The 24,302-nt window shown below is 30.7% G+C and overlaps 2 protein-coding genes, 1 long non-coding RNA gene and 1 pseudogene across 3 annotated transcripts; 2 read left to right on the top strand and 2 right to left on the bottom strand.

The window, feature by feature from the left end:
• Positions 1-5,433: 5,433 nt before the first annotated feature.
• LOC106352607 lies at positions 5,434-9,879 on the bottom strand. The gene is made up of 4 exons (XR_007318355.1): positions 6,263-9,879; positions 6,074-6,166; positions 5,547-5,884; positions 5,434-5,460 (listed from the first exon to the last, which is right to left on the bottom strand). It is a non-coding gene; the product is annotated as an uncharacterized LOC106352607 (long non-coding RNA).
• Positions 9,880-10,100: 221 nt separating this feature from the next.
• LOC106352604 (UPF0725 protein At4g29550) lies at positions 10,101-12,007 on the top strand. Its single transcript, XM_013792226.3, has 6 exons — positions 10,101-10,286; positions 10,378-10,548; positions 10,672-10,806; positions 11,026-11,227; positions 11,316-11,437; positions 11,537-12,007. Exons 1-6 carry the CDS (start codon positions 10,242-10,244, stop codon positions 11,888-11,890), a joined length of 1,029 nt encoding a protein of 342 aa, XP_013647680.1. The 5' UTR covers positions 10,101-10,241; the 3' UTR covers positions 11,891-12,007.
• A 3,516-nt stretch (positions 12,008-15,523) lies between these two features.
• On the top strand, positions 15,524-19,337 carry LOC106355433 (annotated as a pseudogene).
• A 1,458-nt stretch (positions 19,338-20,795) lies between these two features.
• LOC125579749 lies at positions 20,796-21,527 on the bottom strand. The gene has a single exon (XM_048743588.1). The coding sequence runs from the start codon at positions 21,525-21,527 to the stop codon at positions 20,796-20,798; it is 732 nt and encodes a 243-aa protein (XP_048599545.1).
• Between the last annotated feature and the right edge of the window lie 2,775 nt (positions 21,528-24,302).

The following is a 24,302-nucleotide window of genomic DNA, read 5'->3' as shown; positions in this document are numbered from 1 at the left end:
GGTATCTTTAACCTTACTAATTCATTTCTATAATATATTTAAATTTGTTACATTTATCATTTTTATTTTTATTTATATGAGAATTTTTGTATATTAAAATATATATAACTAATTTTTAAATTTCATCTTTTTTATATTTTTAGTTTGAAGTAAGTATTTCTATTATATGTAATACAATTAACTAATAAAATATAAAGAATCAAGTCCGAGATTTTAGAGTTATATAAAAAACATAATTATGTATAGATCATAAATTATCTTATTTTAAAGGATCGGAATCTCATATCAAATAAATTCATGAAAGAAAAAGTACTCTAATAACTTACTTAAAATATAAAACCCCATTTTCAAAAAAAAAAAGCGTACGCAATAATATTTTTTTACATGTAATAGTTAAAAGCTCACAATTAAATATCGATCTAAAATAATATTTTAATATATCTAATGTAAAATATTAATTGTAATAATTTTTTTTTGAATTTTGTAATATTACATGAATTAGAAGTCTTTAAAATCTAAAATCTATTTTATTAACATAATATATTTTTTTATTCATTTTTTATTTTGATGTTACCAAAATTTCTTTAGTTTTATTTGTATATTAATTTTTTAAATAATTTAGTTTCTTTTTAAGTAATTTTAAAATGATCAAGAATATAATATATTTAATAATTTTAAATATATCCAAATATGATATTTCATTTTTTTGTGTGTTTGTGTTGAGCATATTTAATTTTTAGTTTGTATGTTTAATAAAACATTGTTGCGTGTCATTCTATGGTTTTAATAAATGTGTTGTCATTTCATTTTTATTACTACTAACATGATTTTTTAGTGATCAGTGATAATTTATTTTAAAGTTATGTATTATATTTTATTATATATTTTCTAACTCTTCATGCTGGCACTTTTTGTAGAATCATTTTAATTAGATAATAGGTTTAAAGATGTAAATAAAATTGTGTATGTTATAAATTTAGAGTTTTAGTGTAACTGAGCACTATCAATTATGGAAATTATATTATGATTTTATTTTACTAAATATTTCTTTCTGTGTATATTTTTTGTTTTATTTTGTATTTTTACAATTTTATTGCCTTATTCTTTAACTGCAGAGAATTGCGATTTCCAATTTTTGTTTCATATACCTTAAAAGTCTTCGGTTGATTTTTGTTTGTTTTCTTTCTCCAATTACAATGTACCGTTCGATCGTTTCTTTTTTGGGATCAAACTACTAATATCATCAGATATACAAACTTAAACTCCAAGAATGAAGTGAGTATTTGTGCTAGATAAAACTGATTTAACCACTAATATAATGAGATATTATAATATTAGAAGGTATGAAAACTCTTCTCGGTTGTCTTACGCTGGACATAATTAAGTTGTTGTCAATTGATTCTATATTTGTGATAACTGGAAATATATATTTATGTCTTCATTACTTCATCCTTAATTGGTTTACTGTTCGACAATTTCTAATATACTGAGAGTAACATAATATTAGATGTTGATTATCTCCTTCCAATTAGGAATGCACAGAATGAGATAAATTCAAGGTGAGACCACTTTACAATTTTGTCATCATATCTATATAGAGTTAGTTTATAGATTACTATATTTGTTTCAAAATGTAATCAGTTTTAATTAAGATCTGTAATATTTAAAAATTATTACTTTAGAAAACTGTCATTTAATATATAAATTTAATCAATTACACAATAATTTACATAATTTAATTGGCCACACAATATCCAATAAATATAAAGTTACATTGAAATATAAAACAATTTATATAGTGAAACAAAAAATACTTTCAAACCGTTATATTATAAAACAAATGGAATATTCAAATTATATTGAAACATTAGAATAGTAAGAATCAGAAAAGCTGAAATCTCAACGTCCATCATTTACGTCGGCCATGCCTTAGACCATCTCCAATGTATTACTCAATTTTTTTCTAAAATAGAGGAATTTCATTATAGAGATAGATTTGTCTCCGATGTATTTTTTTCTATTTTCTCTCCTAAAATGAATATTCTTGATATATTATTTTCTAAGTTTACAAATAATATTTTTTATTTGTAAAAATTGAAAACAATCCAATTTATTTTAGTATTTTATAAAATTATGATATTATTTACACTAAATATTTCTTTACAAACTATTATATAAAATAATATAATTATATTTATATAAATAATATATTTCACTAAAAAAATATTTTCGGTTATAATTTTTTTAGTAAAAAGTTAAAATATCATTTTGTAAAAAAAATAGAGGAGGTGACATGGCAAAAATATAGTTTCTCATTGACCGATTATTTTCGCCTACGTGGATACTCTATCTGAGGCTTATATCCTCCAGTTTTAATTAAAATCTGTAATATTTAAAAAAAAATTTTGAACAAATATTTAAAAGTTATTACTTTAGAAAACTGTCATTTAATATATAAATATAATCAATTACACATTAGTTTACATAATTTAATTGGCAACACAATATCCAATAAATATAAAGTTACATTGAAATATAAAAATAATTTATATAGTGAAACAAAAAATACTTTTAAACCATTATATTATAAAGCAAAGGGAATATTCAAATTATATTGAAACATTAGAATAGTAAGAATCAGAAAAGCTGAAATCTCAACATCGATCATTTACGTCGGCGATGCCTTTGACCATCTCCAATGTATTCTTCTAGTTTTTTTCTCTAAAATAGAGAAATTTCATAATAGAGATGGATTTGTCACCGATGTATTTTTCTATTTTTTCTCATGAAAAGAATATTCTTGATATATTCTTTTCTAAGTTTACAAATAATACTTTTTATGTGTGAAAGTTGAAAACCAACCCAATTTATTTTAGTATTTTATAAAATTATGATATTATTTACACTAAATACTTCTTTACAAACTATTATGTAAATAAAAAATATAATTATATTTATATAAATAATATATTTCACTAAAAGAAATATTTTCGGTTATAATTGTTTAAGTAAAAAATTAAAGTATCATTTTGTAAAAACAAATAGAGGAGGTGACATGGCAAAAATGTAGTTTATCATTGGCCGATTATGTTCGTCTAAGTGGACACTCTATCTAAAGCTTATATCCTCTTTTTATTACTTGTTTGATAATAAGTATACCTAATTTATATATTCATTGTTTTAAATAAACTAAATGGTATTTTTTTTATTTAAGAAACAATTTTCATACAAAAAATTAAAACAATTTTTGTAAAAAAATGTTGTATGAGTTAAATACACTAAAACTTCTACAAAATTATTATTATTTAATATAATATTTTTTATTATAAACAGAATAATATTTAACAATCTAACTATAGTTAAAATATTATTCTTGATTAAAATCAGTGTAAAAATATAATCTAGATATTCTCAATTTATTTTACTTTTACCACTAAATACTATTTAATTTTACAATTACTATCTTTTATCTTTTGTAATGTTTATATATGTTCTAGCGTAATGTTTTTTCTTATATTCTTGATTACAATATTAAGGATTAATGCATCTATTTAATTGTTTAGGGGAATTTTGAATATATTTTCGGTCCAAAATTATGATCCAAAACCATTATTTTCATATTTTTCATTTTTAGTAAAAATATTTACTGTTTTGAATTAATATCACATTCTAATTCGATATAACTTCACTGATTTTTATTTCTGTAAAATTTCTGTCATTATTAGTTTTTTTTCTTACTTCTAATTAACTTTAGTTTTTATTGTTTTTGTTAAACTTCATACATTTATTGATTTTTAAACTTTTTTTAATTTTTTGTGAACATAAATGAAAAACGTTGTTGACATGTTGTTGTTTAATGTGGTATTAGTTTGTCTTCTCTTATGGTTTCCTCATATTTTGTACTCTTTTTGTGAGGACTCAACCTTGGACAACACTTGGTTCAAAACATATAGTATTTACATGGTAAATTGCGAGATAATTTGTTTTTAAAAGACATTTAGTTACCAAGTGAAGTTAATTAAGTAGATAACTAATGTTGCACAAAAAAACATTTTATTAGTTCATGATGCAATGCATGCTGCTCAGCAGGATTACTTACAAAGGATGAGTTGTTTTGTTTCATTGATTGTTAAAATGTTAATGTCAGCGTTCATTATAGAACAGTCGATTAGTCATAAAAAAAAAGAGAACAGTCGATGGTTAGAGGGGTTCAAGTTATGGTTTAGTTGCGAAGAGCTGCAATGGTCAAGTTCAAAAAAAAAAATGAATGCGCTGAACTGAATCTCAATCAATTAAGATCAATGTGTAAGAATCTCTACTCCAGATAGTGGTGACGATTTACATTAGACTTGTTTTTAATGTGAATACACTGATTTGAGAAGAACTTGATAAGTACTGGACATAGAGTATACATCACGCAAATGTTTGCTCTCTCCTCACTCCATTTCAGAATCTCTATAGCTAAATTGAGAGGTGATGTTCGGGTGCACGCTCTTGCATGAAGAAACTTGAACTTAACTGGCATGTAATTGAATGCAAGCTGACCCAAAGTGGAGTGACCACTGTTGAAACTTGAAACGGTAAAAACTGACCACATGATTATAGGTCTTGGAACTCAAATGACTTCAGTAGTGTTACATCCCTTCCGCCATATGTAAATTTTTTGAATTATGAGAATGAGAGATTCTTATCACATAGGGTTTTCAATATGCTACTACATAGATAAAAATATAGTGGAATTTAAAAATATAATAGTGAAAATACTTATACCTTGGAGAAAGATTAAACTTGGGAAGCCTGATGATGGAACTATAGAGGACCTCTCAGACATTATAGAGTTCAATTGTGATGAACCTTCAAATTAGCATATTTGTTGCGTGGTTAAAACTATATGAATCCTATTTTAAATTGCAACGGAAACCATATATTTAAATATATACCTGAGAGCAGATTTATTTCCTTCAGACACCAAAGAGCACAGTGTATAGTAGTTATAAACAGAGAAGCATATTCGATGAGTTTGAGCTGTAGCGTAAGGCTTAATGATAATAACACTCATTGAAAAAGTTAAGCTAGTACCTCTCTTTTGGAGTAAACCAAAGTGATTCAGTTGAAACCTGCAGTGAGCATCAATGCTTAGCCACCTGATCAAAAAGCATCAACGCTTAGCCACCTGATCATGGAAACAAAACAACTAATACCAAAGGGAAGCATAATAGATAGATGGAACATGTATGGCGTATCTCCTCGATAATGGGAACATCTATTTCACAACTTAGTATTTTGGAGAACACATGACTAAAAAAAGAAGGGGTTGGACAGTATTTATTTTCACATACGTGGGCACAAAGGTTCATATTGTTAAAAAAAGGTTTTCAGCTCTAAGATAAAAAAATTGTTAAGTAGTAATGTAAGAACCTACCTGAGAAGTATGGTCCTCATCCTCTGAATCCTCCACACCTGTAACCAATAGCAGTTAACATAAAGCCCCAAACTAATTCTGGAACACTAATTAAAGTTTGAGTGGAAGCCATAAGTGTACTCACGGATAAGGCAGATAATATATATGCTATTTCCATTTCTCTCAGCTTCTTGAAGAGCTAGAATAAGCAACTTCTTTGGTGTCAGTGTTTCTACCATCATATTTTCGTTCGTGAAAATTTTCATTGTGTTTCTTGCAATACGAACACATCAACCTAACCTTAAAATTTTCAGTGAAAGTGTTAAAACCTCCGGAAAATTGATCCAAAGTCGAAGAAACAATGGAACATTTCTCAGAGAGGAGGTGATGCTTACTTGTTTCCTGAAGAAGAAGCAACTTTGCTTATCCCTTGCAACTTCTTCAGTAAGTTTAATTGCCAAATAGACAAAAGATGAATGAGACCTGAGGAGAGAAAAACAAACTAACAATTATAGAATATGTGTTGTGGACGTACAGCAGCGAAAAGAAGGATAAAAAAATATGTTGGCGGCATTTGTTGAGCCAAATCTTTCTCTTATCCTGAACAGAGATATAAAAAATAATGATAATTTTTTTTTCTAGTAATCTAAACCTATGAAATTGATGTAATACATGCAATGTGAAGATTGAATGCATCTATCATCCTCTTAAACTTGGTATCATTTGGTGTTGCTTTAGTAGTAGAATATTCTTCTAGCTTCAGTACTGCAAATACATAATTGTGTGAGAAGATATATCATGATTCTAATCATCTTTAAATATATAATCATCAAATTTGATTCAGAGAGACAATTGACATACCCCTTTCGGAGGTAAGCTCTTGCCAATGTAGGATCTAACTCGATGACTTTGTTATCTGCAAAAGCTCTGCTCATGGAGAGTCACAATAAATCATATGGACATATGGTAGGCTTAGTAAACATCCAGACAAACCTGGAGAAACAGAAGGAAACTATAATTCAAAACTGCAACTAATACTGAAAGTAGAATCATCTGGAAAGAAACTTAAAGACATGGAGGGTAAGCCAAACGATGGCCTCAGGTCAACACAAAGGAGTTTAGATTAATCTAATCAGATGAACATGGTAGAATCTTTTTCATACTTACCCGATGAGGGGATGATGTAAATATCTGAAGGGTTATCAATAGAAAGCCAACAGTCAGTCTAGAGATCATCGCAGTGGCGTTTTTCGGCTATATTCCATTTTTCCTGGCCGGCATTTTCTCTAGTACATTAAAATAAATAGATTCAGAAAATATAATAACTCACATCTACTGTATTTATTTCTGAATTTCTGATCAGTTACTCCATAAAAAAGTATAATAACTCATCTGTCGTGCTTACCTTCCTCGGCAACCGCCATGACTGACTTCATCACCTAAGCAGCAAGCATGAGCTACGTCTGTGACCAAACCTACTGTAAGAGTGACCCCAAAACATCAGATTAACAAATAAAAAACAATAGAGAATCAAATAGACCTGAAGGGGATATTTATGGCGATCATCAGAGAATGATTTAAGAGATACAAAGAGAAGATGAGTTCAAGAAGAAGATGGATCGTGGAGAGGTGAATCAATTGGATTTATCATAAAGCCATTAATCAAATTGTTTCAGATCGCAAGAAGAATCGCGAAAGCCAGTGCATAGCCGTCGACGGATGATTTCGTTTCTACGGTTTAATGAAACGCATAGTTTCGTCCTCATTTGTTTGTTCTTTATATATATAAGAGGATGAGCTTTCTTTTATTTTGAACGGATCAATAAAACATAGAAGCCCAAAATCAGCCCAAGTTTGTTTGACGTGGACAAACGAACAAACCCCATTGGTCGATTTTATCTGTCGACGTGGAGGGCCTCTCCCTTGAGATATTCAGCTTTTAGTTATTGTATGATTCGCGAATGGGTGTGGGATTAATGTCCCGTGATAAAGTTGGCATGCACTTGAAAATTCAACATAAATGTTCTACACTGGAAAACTACGAAGTAGAATAGTATATCAAATAAATAATATAACCAATCAATTCATAGAAATAAAAAAAAGAAGGAATAATACTATTATATATCCATAAAACAAAATAATATTGATAATATTTATATTATAGTATTAATAGATACACATTGATTGTTAAAAAATATGAAAATTATATTGCTATTAGATATAAATTTTTGGGGACTTATTTTCATAAATTTGTAGATCGATCGATCAATTTATTAAAAAAAAGAAGGAGAAAAAGGAAGAGGCAAGAGCCGGGAGGAGGTGGAAGATGAGAAAAGCGAGCGTGTGAAGAAGAGAAGAGAGGAGGTGGAGGAGGAAAAAAAAGAGGGAAAAAGATGAGCATTGAGGGAAAAGGAGGAGAAGTAAGAGGACATAGAGGGAAGGGGAAGAAGAGGAGAGCACATGAGGAGAATGAAAGATATAGGCATGGGTATTCGGAGTTCCAATCGGGTCTCGGTTTTTTGGGTTCATCAAAATAAACCTCATTCAGGTTATATGAAAGTTCGGTTCAGGACTGGTTCGGATTCTATCAGATTTGGGTCGGAGTTAGTAAATCTTCAAAGAACTGGTAGAACCCGATGTACTTTTGGGTTCGGGTCCCAATTGTTTATTTGTTTAAAAGTACTTGATTTCTATCTACTTTGTAACCAAAACATAAGTAAAATAGATTCTTTGGTTTTAAAGTACTTGATTGTGCCTATTTTGTAACCAAAACATAAGTAAAATCGATTCAAAAATAAGAAAAGAACATCAAACGTGATCAATCAAAATTAAACGAGAGATAAACATAGTTATTGATAGAAACAAAACCAAATAAATGAAAGCATAAAACGCAAACTAAGTTCTCATGAAATAAAAGTCATTATTCAATGAAAACAAAACCAAAATCTAAAAACTTCAAGATTCAATCGCCACCTTCAACCATCAACCATCAACCTTCACATAATAGATAATTATTTTAGATGTCAATAATCTCTTAGGGGGTGTATTGAATCTGACATTTGAAGTAATTTGATTTTTAATGAGTTTGTAGATGATTGCAAGAGAATTAGAGAATTTGGTGTGATTTTTGTTAAAATACTCTAGAATCTCTTATAAAACAGTGGGATTTGAATTTTTATTTTTATAACTAAGGAACTCCCCTCAAACACTCTAGAAACAATTAAAGTACTCTAAAATCTTCAACTTAAATTTTATTCAATAACAGTGGATTTCAGAGTGTTTTATGAAATGACAAGTTCAATAACACTGGATTTTAAAGTGTTTTTAAAAATCAATGTTTGAATAGCAGTGGATTTGTCATTTTAATACAAATCACTTGAAACTCTTAGTTGAATACACCCCCTTAGTGTATTTTGGATACATATTAGAAAATGAGATCTTGTTTTGTACAAATTCTTTTTTTTTGAGATTTTGAATGTTTCGGGTTCTATCGGATATCCATTTAGGTTCGGGTTCGGTTCGGATAATATTCATAACCTAAAATACCATAAAACAAAATCCATTCGGTATTTATGTCGGTTTCAGATCGGTTCGGATTCATTTTTATAGGATTAGATTTGGTTCGAATTTTCGGATTCAGTTTATTTGTTCAGCCACATGAAGACATAAGAGGGATGAAAAAAACAAAAAAAAAAAGAAGAAGAGGAATACTTAGGAAGAAGGAAGAATGAAGAGAAAGTAACATGCTATATTAATTCAATAAAATATAATAGTTATATCATTATATTTACAACACATTACAAATGAAATATGCATTGGTTTTGGAGGAAAAAAAAGAATATGAAATTTTTTATTTTTGCATTAGATTTAGAATCTTGTAATTTTGTCTTCACAAAATTTTAAACTAGTCAATTCATATTAGTACTATTTAACTATTACTATTAACATGAATCATTATTTATATTCTATCTGTTCAACTCGAAAAATATAGTATATGAAATACTTTTGTTTCATCTTCCTATTTTTTATTATATATATATATATATGTTTGAAAAAGAAAGTTATAACATATGTGGAAAAATATAAATATATTTTTTAAATATAATAATTCGTTTTTACATTTTATATTAGAAAAATTAAACGTAACTAAATAGAGATCGGGTGAAAATTTTCTTAAAAATTTATAAAACAAAAACTAGACAGTGAGAATCGAAAGACCACAGGGAAAATGACCATATAATTCCTCGAGTATTTAAAATTAATAGTTTAATTCTCCAACTATTAAGTATGCTAAATAATTTCTCAAATTTTAGTTGATTTAACAAAATTGAGCTCATAAAAAGTCCACTTTCCTTTTCTGGGTAATGTTTTTTGTTCTTCACAGAAAGTTAGGATTGTTGTTTTTCGTAGATGGATTTACTGGAATTAACCTCTGCAATTATCATTATAATGGATTTAGAATTTAGAGGTTTTTGATTTGAAAAAAAATAGAAAAAGAAAATGATTAAAAGAGGGCTAGAAAAAATAGATTAACGTCTCTGTGCACTCTTTAAAGTGGATATTTTATGAGTTTAATTTTGTTTGGTCAATTTAGACTTGGGGAATTGTTTTGCATACACAGTAGTTGGAAAATTAAACTGTTAAATTTCGAATACCTGAGGAATTAAATGGTCCCTTTTCCCCCAAACCATACATGTGTTTATTCCAAAGTCCATCCACTTATATAACATATCCTAACCACATTTTTTGCTATAATTATTTGTCAATTTTTTTTTACCAATTTCCCTATATCAAAAAGCCCTAATTTGGGTTCTCAAACTAACATTCGCAGAAATTGACGATGACGAGCTCATCACCCAAATCAAACCTTTGCCAGGCTTGCCAGGTTTTGCGAAGACTTCTTCTACTCTCTTATCTTCGATTTCATCATCTTCTTCTTCATCTGTGTTATCCTCTTTGATTATTGGCGCATGCAGGCTGTGATTACAGACACTGGGCCACCACCGCGCAAGCGGAGGATTGAATTAACGGCCGCAGCACCTGAACCAGACAAAGACGGTTTAGCTCCTACAGCAGATGATGAATCCTCTGACGAAGAAGATTCAACTTTGAGCAGAGAGTACACTCGCCAACTTCGCGAGTCCGATGTAATATTAATATAAAGTTTTCCCTTCGTTTATTGATCAGCGTTAGAAAATTAAACAATTCTCCTCTTTAGATTTTCTTATGATGCAATTAACTTTGGGTTTTCGGATACACTGCTTTTGCAGGGATTCGATGTTGACGTAACTAATCCAGTTGAGTCATTCTCTATGCACAAAATGAAAAAGAACGAAACAGGTTACTTTCGTGACCTGACTGATATTTATGCTAGACTTGGACTCCACTGCTACAATTCTCACAAGGTAAAAACCCTCCCTCTCTCCAGTTTTTATTTATTTATTTTGGTTTAGTAAAACTGTTTGTTCCTTGGGTTAACCATATAACTTTTGAACATTTGTTTTTTACATTTTCTCCTATCCTAATATTTTATAGTGGGGTTGAAACCATTTTTTGATTAGTACATGTCCCGAGAATTAAACTATTTCAACAATTTAATATCGTGTATTTTGATCATACAACAGGGCACCAACTTCCAGCTGTCAAGAGTAGACAAATTCGTTAACTATGGAATTTTCCATTATTACATAACCTTGGAGGCCACGGATCCGGCAGTCGACGGTTCCTGTTTCACTTTCCAGGCGAGTCTTTTTAGAGATAACCCTGTAAATGAAGCAGGCTTCAGAATGATGACCGAAGGTTGTAGGATCAAACCTGAAACTCCAGGTCAGTTGTATGTCATGTGATGATTGCCTTTTCAGGATTTGTGGGTCGAGTATGTATGATTTTTTACATTCTTTTTTTTCTTCTAAAGGTACTGGAGAAGTCATTAGTCAATGGGGGTACAATGATGGAATTGATGAAGTTTACAAAGGCAGTCTCCCTAATTGGTATTCGTATGATGCATTGATGCCACTCAATGACCAGTTTTATCATGTGAGAGCAAGTGCTTCTTTTATATTTCTTTTATCTCAACCCTTTTCTTTTCTTTTCTTTTCTTTTTTTGCTTTATGTGTTATTTTTGTTGTTTAACAGGTGCAAGATTCAGACATTCTTGAAAACGATTGGCTTAATTTGTATGCCGAAGTTGCCATGTATGCGCTGCAGGAAAACGACAGCATGTCCTTGTTCGAGTCTTGGCTGCCTCTGGAGATCAATAAGGTCGTTGTGCAGACTTTTGAAGATGTGAAGTCAAAGGAAAAGCTCAAGGCCGCGAATGCAATCTTCTACTTCAGTTTCAAGAACTTGAATGCTCCTCCTCATGGTCTGTGCCAGGATCACAGAGTCATCATAAGAAGAACCACTGATGGGCTTCCAGGACACATTTGTCTTGACATTAACTCTTGCACCGGTCGTAATATTTTTAAGACTCTACCTCAGTATCGATAAGACTGAATATTCATCTCCTCTGTTTTTCTTTTGTTTGGTGTTTCAGTTTAATCCAGTACTTAATAACTAATCTGTTATGCCTTAAGTTTGTTACTAATTCTCCTCAGTTTTTTTTTTTATCTCGGGCTTTGTCACGGTTAAAATCATGTCAATACAAAAAGCGTTGAAGAATTCATTTTGATGTTGCTACTTGCAACTAATCTACTGAAAAACTAAACCCTCTCTCTCCCTGGCTCTCTCTCCCTCTATATCTCTCTCCCTCTCTCCCTCTCTCCCCTCTCTCTCTCTCTCTCTCTCTCCCTCTATACCTCTCTCCCTCCCTCTCTCTCCCTCGCTCTCCCTCTCTCTCTCTATACCTCTCTCCCTCTATATCTCTATCTTCCTCTCTCTCCCTCTCTCCCTCTCTCTCTCTCTCTCTCTCTCTCTCTCTCTCAATCTGAACCAACATGATATAGATAGATATCCCTTATATATTATTTGAGAAGCATTGCAACATATTTTTGTAGCCACGTGTCATCACTATAATGATTCTTAGAATCCTTAGAAAAATAGGTTGGTTCATCTAAATATATAATAAGTTTTTTATTAAACCACAATAAATACATTATTAATGTACTTCATTATTTCCTTAAATAAGATTACGGAATTGTCTAATGTGGCTAAAATATATATGACAATTAATGATTTTGAATAATAAAGATTTGATAAAAATAAGTGTGTATTATAATTATATTTCTTTAATTTTAAGCTATTAAAATAAATTAAAAAATCATAGTAACCATATAATTAAAATTATAAAAATTATTTATATATTATATTTTAAATTTTTAAAAACGAGTATAAATTACTAAAACTGTTAAAAGTTTCACATTCAAATTTTGTGATCTATGATTTAAAACTTTTGTTATGACATGATACAAATAATTAAAAAATAATATAAGTTGAAAGTTTCATTTAATAAGTATCAAAACTAAAAGATATATAAATATATGTATCATTTTAAATTAAACTATATGCCATATAAATATACATAAATATCTTAATTTTGAAATTTACTTTGAACATTGTTTTGATAAAAAATTTAACAAAATATTGACAACTTATTTTTTTATAATATTATAAATTATTTAAACCATTAATCTCACAGTAAAAAATTTTTTATCACTAATTTAGACTTTTTGCTATAACATATACAAATGATAAAAAAAATATGAGCAAAAAGCATCATCTAATAAATATTAATATTAAAATATAACATATATATGTTTCTGTCATTTAAATTTAATTATATATCATATTAAATAGAAAAAATATTTTTTCGATTTATAAAATTTATTTATATGTTCACACCAATTTAGTTATATAAGTAGTAGATAATGACTTTTTAATTATTTAATATATATTTATTATTTTTATAAACATATAATATATAAAATAATTTATATATATAATGTTTAATTCCGCGCAAGGCGCGGATCTTAACCTAGTTTTAAAAGTATTTGTGATGCTGCACCATATCACTGTGGTTTAGTCTAATCTAAATTTTTATTCATTCTAATCATGCATAAAGAGTGTTACAAAAAAAAAATCATGCATAAAGATAATCAACAATGTTCCAATGAATTTTTCTTCAAGTTGGTAAGCGTCTTGCTCACATTATTGAATCTCACACTCTTTTTTCTTTACTAAGGATATAATCATGCATAGAGATAATAAACGATGTTCCAATGGGTTGATGTTCTAGCATTATAAGTGTCTCACTCAGGATAGCTTATCAACACTATCTATGTGTGGGAGTCTTGAAAGAGTGCATAGTGGTATATTGCTTTCGTGTCTACATCCAACACACAATTTCAATCAATTTCTTTTGGAGCTAATGTAGTACATGATTTAACCCCTCTCGTTATGGTTAAGAGATAGCAAAAGTGGTATGTATTCTTATTTATTCATCTTTTTGACCAATTATTATGGTCAAGAAGTTCTACCGATATTATGTGTAATATGTTAAAAGCATTGTACTGATTATCTAGCCATCACGGAATGCCCAACATGTGTGGAAAAAGAAGAAGTTAACTTGCATGTTTTATCAAAACATATGTCATAGAAATTCATAACAACTCTTCTAAGCTTAAAAATAAATTATACCACAATATCCTTGGTTTCCACGTGACTCAATATTGTTTCATAATCTTTAAGATATCTCTGACAAGTGGATAATACTAAAGACTTTTCAATTTGTAGCGCTTTTTTAACTATACGTAGTTCATAAATCATCATCATTTTGGACATAAATCATCAATTTGGCCATGTTCTTTCACATGAGATACACGCCAGCTAAGTTGCATATGATTTTTATGTTAAGAACTTTGATTTTAGAAATAATAATTGTTTTCATTGTGAGTGATAGTAATTCAATGGGTATAGTGGTCAAAATGTGGGCAAGCTTCTTCCTAGTTTCTTGAAGTATATGTGGAAACACTCCTACAGGAGGACAGCCAAGATACAGCATGTGGTTAATTGTCAATAAGTTTCCTTATATGTCACACCATCTTAAATCACTTTGAAATACAACTAGAGCAAGGCTATAAAACAACTAATTCTGAAAGATAGATATGAAATTTGGAAACTCTTACAGATTATTTTAGTTAGAGATCAAATTTAAAACATATAGTTTTAAAATTTTCAAACAAAAAAAAAGAGAAAAAGACAAAAATAGCACTAAATCAAGTTTTTGTTCCCAAACTAGCATTCAAGGTCAAAAGTCACAAAAATAGCACTTAATGTTTTATCAAAAGTCACAAACTTATGGTTTAGAGTTAAAGGGTGGGGTTTAAGATTTAGGGTTTAGGGTTTAGGGTTTAGAGTTTAGGGTTTAGAGTTTAGGGTTTAGGGTTTAGAGTTTAGGGTTTAGGGTTTAGAGTTGGAGAAATGAGGTTTTGGGGATAAGATTTCAAATTTTGAAAAATAAAAAAATTAAAATTTTCAAAAGATAAAATGCTATTTTGGTCATTTTAGTTTTTGAGTGCTATTTTTGTGATATAAACTTAGAAAGTTGCTATTTTGGAGATTTGCCCAAAAAAAAACTATAATCAATGATCCTTCAAGCAAGTTGAAGGGGAAACGAGGAATCTAAAAAATAGCTTATACGTCGAGGTTTTTAGCTTCGCATTTTTCTCATTTTTTGCTTCCGAGCTTTGCATATATCTTTGTCAAGAATCCCTATTTTTCTCAGATTTATCTGTTTTCTCTAAGACTCTAACATTTGCAGAAATGGACTGTGACGAGCTCATCATCAATCGTTGCCAGGTTGGCTACTTAGTCCTCATCGACTTTGTCTTTTTCTGTATTATCTCGTTGGACTGATACACCACAATCCACAACACAAGGGAAAGATCAAAATAACCATCTCACCTGAACCAGACAAAGACGGTTTAACTCCGATAGCAGAATCTTTAGCCGTTGTGAAGAATATTCAAACATTATGAATGGTACCTGAGGTTACATATAAAGCAAGTAATCTATTGATTCTTAGAATGTTTAAAAGACTTGCTTTCTTGAATTTTTGAGAGTCTAACTCTATCTTAGAACAAGGTAAAAAAAAAAAAGATAAGTCTCTGTGTTTTATAAATTCCCAAAACAAGTATTAAAGCCCATAATAACACGAATGTAAAGGGAGTGCTAGTAGCCACCTTTTTGATTACCAAAAAGAAAAAAGAAAAGCCCATAATAACTGTATCACATACGTGAACCCTAACTCTAACGTGACGGCACAGGAGACGTGATCTACTTGTCAAGATGCGCTGCATCAATGAATCCTCTGATGATGAAGATCCAATTTTGAACGAAGAGTACGCTTTTCGCGAGTCCAATGTAATAACAATATAAAATTTCTCCCTTTTAATTGATCAGCGTTAGAAAATTAACATCTCCTTCTTAGGTTTTTGTTATGTGTACATTCATTTCGCTCTTATAATGCAATTAACTTTGGGTTTTTGGATATACGGCTTTTGCAGGAATTCGATGATCCAGTTCATTCAACGGATCTGCACAAATTTGAAAACAGCGAAACAGGTTACTTTCGTGACCTGGCTAACATTTATGCTAGATTTGGACTCCACTCCTACAATTCCCGCAAGGTAGTCTTTTGTTACACTTAAAGGTTAATCATATATATAGTTATGAACATTTGTGTTTCACATTCTCTTATGCTGAAATTCCTAATACCATTTTCTTGATTAGTACATGTCCCGAGCATTAAACTATTTCTTCTTCTTATATACAGGGCACCAACTTCCAGTTGTCAAGAGTAGACAAATATATTAACTATGGAGTTTTCAGTTATTCCTTAACCTTTGAGGCCACGGATCCGGCAGACGGTTCTTGTTTCACTTTCCAGGCGCGTGTTCTTAGAACATGCGCATCAATGAACCGGGGTTAGGGTTTAAAGGTTTAATTGTTTATTAATTTTTTTTCGTTTGATTTAAAAAAAAAATATGCAGACCAATAGCGAGCCGCTACATGGCATGGGGCCTGTTAAACAGTAATGATCCAGGTTCATCCCGACGCACCCCAGCGAGACGAGTTCACCAGCTTTTAGTATTATAATATTTTTTTTTGGGATGTGTGAAAACTTCTCTCATAAACTTTTGATGCTCATGCTCTTAGAGATGACAATGTAAAAGGATCCTACTACAGAATAATGCCAGAAGGTTGTAGGATCAAATCTGAAATTCCAGGTCAGTTTTGTCTTTTGTGTCATGTGATGATTGCCTTTTCAGGATTTGTGGGTTGAGTATATATTTGATTCTTTACCTTGCCTTCTTTTTTTTTAAATTTAAAATAAGGTACTAGAGAAAAAAATACATCGATGGGAGTTCGATCCAGAAGTTTACAAAGACACTCTACCTGATTGGTATTCGGATGATGCATTGTTGTTGCCGTCCAATGACCAGTTTTACCAAGTGAGGGCAACTTGTTCTTTTATATTTTTTCCGCCTCTATCCTTTTCTTTTTCGCTTTATGTCTTTATTTTTGCTGTTTCACAGGTGCAAGATTCAAACATTCTTGAAAACGATTGGCTTAAACTGTATGCCGATCTTGCCATGTACACACTGAAGGAAGCCTACATGTCCCTGTTTGAGTCTTGGCTGCCTCTGGAGATCAATAAGGTCGTTGTGCAGACTTTTGAATACGTGAAGTCAAAGGAAAAGCTCAAGGCCGGGAATGCAATCTTCTACTTCAGTTTCAAGAACTTGAATGCTCCTCCCCATGGTCTGTGCCAGGATCACAGAGTCATCATAAGAAGAACCACTGATGGGCTTCCAGGACACGCTTGTCTTGACTTCAAGTCTTGCACCGGTCATAATATTTTCACACTACAAGAAAACATGTAATTACCGACTGCAAAAATAGTCACAAATCAGTCGTAAAACATGTGTTTGCGACCGTTTTGCGACTGAATCGCATAGTCGGAATACCACGCATCGCTAAAACAATCAGTCGTTAATCGGTTGCTATTTTGCGACTGACTCGCAAATGATTTACGATTACTGTTATTAGTCGCAAAACAGTCACAATTCAGTCGCAGTCGCAAAATATTACGACTGATATGCGACTAACTGCTATTTCGTTTACGACTACTCCACGGCTGCTTTTTAAGTTATCATATGGTCGATGTCGTAGTCGTTTTTCGGTCACAAAATCAATTAATATATTTTTTAAAAAATATAATTTTTCTTATTATTTAATCAATTAAAAAATTTGATTAATCAATTAAAACACAAAAATATGGTTTGCAATTGAATTTATTTACAATTGAATTGGTTTACAATTGAAATCGGTTTACAATGAACAAAGCAGAAAAATAATTAAATCTAACTAAAAAAATTAGATCTAGGGTTCTTCACGCCATTTACGGTGGGGCTTCTTCACAGCCATTGACGGCGGGTCTCCGGAGTTTGAACAGAGGAGGCAAGCTTGAACGGTGAAGAGTCTGAGCCCGAGACGAGAAGACAGACGGTGAGCTTGTGAAGAGGTGAGGAGAGGTGGGAAGAGCTTTACCGTAGACAACGGTGGTCGTCGTCGTCTTTATGTAGCTTCCGCCTCCACTGTATCTCTGTAGCTTCCGTCGTCTCTGTGTAGATTTCGTTGTCTCTATGTACCTTCCGTCGTCGTCTATTAATAGCTTGAGCAGAAGTGAGGAGAAGGATTGAGTATAAGTGAGGTGGAAATGAACAGCTTGAGCTTGAAGACGAACACCGGCTTCAGTGCAGAAAGAAGAAAGAAAGAAATAACAGAGGAGATAGAGCTGAGATGGAGAAACAGAGAAGAGAGGACGAAAGAGAGAACAATGAGTTCTAAGTTGAAGATGAAAGAGGAAGAAGATTGATTTACTCGTGGAAAGGAAGAGAGATATGAGAGAGATGTAGACCATTGGATTAAGAATAATCAAAGGTGGAGATTAAAAGATTGGTTATCCTCGCCAATTGGTACTCAACCAATAGAAAATAAAAGGATGGATTGCTCTTTGTTTCGGAAGAAAAGAAACACACACAAAAATAAATGAATCTAGACCATTAGATTTAAGCAATTTAAGATAATCAACGATTGAGATAGTATCCCTTAACTAGTGTATTGACCAATATAAAAGAGGAGAAATTTTTTTTTAAGAGAAGAGATTATTGATTATATTTAGTTTATTTTTATTTTTATCCTAATTTATATAGAGAAGAAAGATGATTGATTATATTTGTGCAGGGTTTGAAGTTTTGGAGTTTTGACTTGAAAAATATAGGTCTTAGTTTTAGCTTAAGATTAAGTGTATAAATAGTAGATACATTTTGGTTAATTTTTTTTAAGTTTGTGATTTTATGTTTGGAGTTTTGATTAAAAGTTATGATGCAGGGTTTGAGGGTTAAATTTAAAGTTTGGAATAGTATAGTTGAAACTAATAAAATTTTCTTCTCCATTTATATACAGTTTGTTTAAAAAATTTCTAAATTTAAAGTATTAGATATCAAATTTAACATTTGTAAAATATATGTTTAAGATTTGGTGTTCAAATTTTAAAATAGAGTTGCTTGGGTTTAGATTTGGGTATAAGGTAAATTATCAAAAAAAAAAGCCTAAGATTAATTTATAGTATTTGGAGTTTAATTTTAAATTAAATTTATATAGCATATACGAGGTTTATATTTTGATTATATCATTTAAAAAGTATTTAAAGTTTAAATTTAATTTAAATGATAAGATTGAAAAGATTAGATTTTATAATGTTATATGCAGGTTTAAATTTGGGGTTTAGGGTATAGATGTTAAGATAAGAGTTTAGGCTATAGGTATGGAGTCGCAAAACAGTCGCTAATTTTGCGACTGTTTTGCGACTACCTACTGTGATCGACATCTATAGTCGTAAAACAGTCACAAAATTAACGACTGTTTTGCGACTACGTATTCTATACCCTATGTGGAGTATGTAGTCGCAAATCAGTCCTTATTTTACGATTGTTTTGCGACGATAGTTTCCGACAACATTAAATGGTCGTAAAACAGTCGCTAATTAACGACTAATTTGCGACTGATTTGTTTAGTCGCACATTAGCGACTGATTTACGACTAACGTATTTTAGTCACAAATCAGTCTCAAAACAGTCGCAGTCCAGTTGCAATATTTTGCGACTGCCCAATCAGTCGCAACATGCAGTCGGTAAATTCATGTTTTCTTGTAGTTTCAAGGCATGTTCGGTCTGAGACATATATGTTGTTGGAATGAATAACTTTACAAAGATGAAAAACTTCGAATGCCATTATCTTCACAATACTTCAGAAACTCCTTGGACATAAATTCTCCTCCTCGATCCGATCTCATGGACTTGATCTTAAGACCACTTTCCTTCTCAACATGGGCTTTGAACTTTTTGAAATTTTCAAAGACTTCTGATTTTTGTTTTAAAAAGTAAACCCATGTTTTTCTTGAAAAGTCATCAATAAAGAAAAGGAAGTAGTTACTCTTACCAAGTAAACTTGGTTTGATCGGACCACATACATCTGTATGTATGAGCTCTAGTGGCTTTCTTGCTCTTGTCTCCGACTCCTTTGGAAAACTCATCTTGAATTGCTTTCCAAGTAAGCAACCTTCACACACTTGATTTGGATGATTGATGCAAGGTAATCCTTTCACCATTTCTTTCTTGGAAAATAGCTCTAAGCCTCTAAAGTTGAGATGCCCAAATCGAAGATGCCAAAGCCAAGATTCCTCCTTGTAGCACATCTTGAGATATCGTGCAACGTCATTTTGAATGTTTAGGACAAACATTCTATTACTTGACATCGGCACCTTTGTGATGAGATTATTTGCATTATCTCTTAAAGAAAGGCTATAATCTTTTAGTCGAATGTCATAACCTTTCTCTAAGAGTTGTCCTACGCTCAAGATGTTGGTCTTCATGCTTGGAATGTAGTAAACGTTGGAAATGAATTGATGATCTCCATTATTCAAGCGGATGAGAATATTTCCTTTACCTTTCACCTCCATCTTCGATTCGTCTCCCAAAGCCACATTGGTTTTCACCGATTCATCAAGCTCCACGAACATGCTTTTATTTCCACACATGTGGTTGCTTGCACCACTATCAAGGTACCACTTGTGAACCTCATTTGGTTCATCCTTCTAGTAAGCCATCAACAACATATCTTCTTCCTTACGCCGTTCTTCAACATAGTTGGACTTCTCTTCAACTCTATTGTTGTTTGGAGTTTTGCATTCAGAAGCATAATGTCCAAACTTTCCGCAACTATAGCATTTGATGCTTGATTTATCGTACCTTGATTTTAGGTTTCCTCTTCCACGGCCTCTTGATGAATTCTCTCCTATTTGGTTGAAGTTGTCTTCATACGGTCTCCAACCTCATCTATTTACACCACGACCTCGTCCTCGAAAATGACCACCACCACGTCTCGGATGATTTCGGCCAACTTCTTCCTTTTGATCAATTCTCATATTGAGAACTTGCTCCACAATATCTTCTTTCTTCTTCTTCTTTTCCTCATAAGCTTGTAGTGATCCAAGAAGTTGCTCCATTGTCATAGTCTCCAAGTCTTTTGTCTCTTCAATTACCGTAACAATGTGCTCGAATTTCGAATCCAATGATCTAAGAACTTTTTCCATGATTCTCACCTCATCTAACTTCTCACCATTTCTCTTTAGGTTATTAGTAACCGTCAAGACTCTTGAGAAGTAATCTGAGATGAGTTTTCCTTCCTTCATTTGTAACGCTTCAAATTCTCTTCTTAGAGTTTGAAGACGTACCTTCTTAACTTGTTCCGCTCCCTTGTAAGATGTCTGAAGCTTCTCCCATGCTTCTTTTGACGTCTTTGCACCAGCAACCTTCTCAAATGTATCTTCATCTAATCCTTGATAGATTAGACAGAGAGCCTTCTTGTCTCTCTTCCTTGAATCTCTCAAACCATCCTTTTGTGTTTGAGATAGACCACCATCATTCTCCGGTTCATTGAAGCCTTTCTCGACTATCTCCCACACATCATGTGCTCCTAGGATAGCCATCATCCTAAGACTCCAATTGTCATAGTTGCTCTTAGTGAGCAATGGAACTTGGAAGGGAACACCATTGTTTGTCATCTTCAAAAGGAACTTGTAGCTCTGATACCACTTGTTGGAATGAAAAACTTTACAAAGATGGAGAAAGTGTTTAAGTGTTTGAAGAGAAAGAAGCTTTGTGAAGAAGAAAGATTTTATAACTTAGAAGATGATTCTTATTACTTAGATGATTCTTACAAACTTGGATAATTCTTGATGATACAAAATGAAGGGAAGTGGAGGTATTTATAGCCTCCACAATACAAAATATCTCAAATATTTTAATCTTAAATCTAGATAATTCTAACATAATATCTAGTTTTTTTAATTCTAATTATCTAGATTTTTCTATAATAATATCTAGATTTTTTTAACTTAAGGAGGCGGAAGATTTTTCTAGAATTTGGGCTAAATTTTGGATTAAAATGATTAGTAAATTATTAGCCCAAAATGTGATCCAAATCAAGTTTAACCTTCAATCATATGTCTGCTGATCCTAAGTTAATAAGACGACTCTACTCAGTATCAATAAGACTGAATAATCATCTCCTCTGTTTTTTTCTTTTGTTTCAGTGTAATCCAGCACTTAATAACTTGTCCGTTATGTCTTTTAAGTTTGTTATTTGGTTTTCCTCAGTTTTTTTTCTAATACAAAAAACGTTGAATAATTCATTTTGATTGTTGCTACTTGCAATCTAATCTACTGAAAAACGAAACCCTGTCAAATTTCATTGCGGAGGAGTGTCTGGTCGATGCGGAAAAGGTTAAGCTCCTCGAAACTCTAAGGACAATGGATTCTACATAATCCTATAAAAAAAATTTTCTTTGAAACACAAATCCTAACTACTTTAAAATATAATTTCTTTGAACAATGTTTCATGAGTCATCACGAGTCTTGATGACGGATACAGTCACAATCTCGTTTCTATTTTGTAACTTGCGGACGTATGTGATTATTTACGTACTAGTAAAACACACCAAATTAGAAAGCACCCGACGTGCAAGGCAGAATGAATCACATATAAATAGTTAAATAATTGCTTCCATATCTATTAATTAAGTTTTGAGTATTCTTGCATACATTTCCTTGTTTTTTTCTAATACATTATACCCAGTTTTAGTCTATTTACTAATCATACCATCAAAGGTTACTAACTGAGACTACTAAATTATTATGGTACTCTTCATTATTGTATACTTTCTACTAAACTCCAAAAATAATCTTCACTTCTCTATTAGAAAGATGGTTCATGAGTCTTGATATTCCAAACAGTCACAATCACTCTTTGTGGGTTTTGTATTGCGCTGCGCATGTGATTGATGTAAAACACCCTTTTCAATTACGGTTCCATTATGCTATTATGCCACTAAACTTTTGCGTTTATCAATAGAAATCGCATGTACAAAATACTGTAATGTACATTTTTAAAAGGTCTAACACTGAGATGTATATTATTAATTAATAATAACGTATTACTAAATTTTGATCCGTACTTTTGAAAGCGTGGATTTGATTTTTAGATAAAATTGCTAGTTGATATTAAGTATTTATTTTTTGAATTTTGATCTACATATTTATGTCAAAAATAGATATTCAGTGTTTTCATATCCGATCTGGACTCACGGAGGTAAACTCAGTGATTGGTGTATAATATGATTCAAATTTAATGAAAATTTCTTTAATTAAAAATCTGATAAAACCTGATAAAATCTAAAAAAAAATATCATTAATCTATGATCTAACCATAGTTGACATATTAAAAACCCATAGAAAACTGATAATATTTATAAAATTAAAATTTTATATACTTTAAATTTGTACATAAAATTGAAAAAAATATTAGATTTGTAATTTTTTGTACTTTGATGAATTCATTTACTATTCAAAAAAATGAAGAAATGATATTAGAAAAATCAAAATGTATTCATATGAAAATATTAATTTGTTCTTGTTATTAATATTGTTTGAGAAATAAGCTTAAAATGTCAGAAATGTTTCAAAATATAATTTACTATAGTTGCATTAAAAGGAATTTGATATGGAAGATCTCAATTAATACATAATTGACCGAGATATTTATTTAGATTTACTTCTTTAAATCTTACCATATTTAAACCATATTTAAAGATATATAATTAATAATATTACATGTTAGGTAAATTGTATAAGATATAGTTTTAAAAAAAAAATAATCTAACTAGGATCTAGTTAGGTCCATATTTTGTGATTTTGTTTTAATAGTATTGATTTTTGATAACACACATGTGAAATTCTATCGAAACTATATCTAAATGGTTTTGATCTAATATGGGTTAGTCCATAACTCATTTAAGTTAATGAGTTAGTGTTTTTTCTTTTTTTTTCTTTTTTGAACAACAGTTAATGAATGAGTGTTTATGTTACCAATCTTTAAGATCCTAGCAATTATTTTTTATTTTACTCAAATAGTTAACAAAATATAGTTTATTTATATATTTGTAGTAATCAACTAATTAATAACAATAATCTATATTTTTGGGTTTAATCTATTTTATATCATATTTACTTGATAATATTTTATGTTTTAAAGTTAATTTTATCGTAATTTTACTGTATTTTGACAATTTTTTGCCTTTTTTTTTAATTTTCTCATATTTTTTGCTTTTCTCATATTTTTTCAAAACTAGTGATAAGAGTTACGTATATTATGGTACGTGATGATAATCATTGTAGTATTTTTTTTTCAAATCTCTCAAACAAATATTCTGTATATGATTCATATATATAGAAGGTAACACCACAGTGACGTAACCAATGCAACAATCTACCAATATGTA

This window comes from Brassica napus, chromosome C1 (assembly GCF_020379485.1).
Source record: "Brassica napus cultivar Da-Ae chromosome C1, Da-Ae, whole genome shotgun sequence".
NCBI lineage: Eukaryota > Viridiplantae > Streptophyta > Magnoliopsida > Brassicales > Brassicaceae > Brassica > Brassica napus.
The sequence above is the reverse complement of the archived record's forward strand: the minus strand, read 5'-3'. Positions and strand labels throughout refer to the sequence as shown.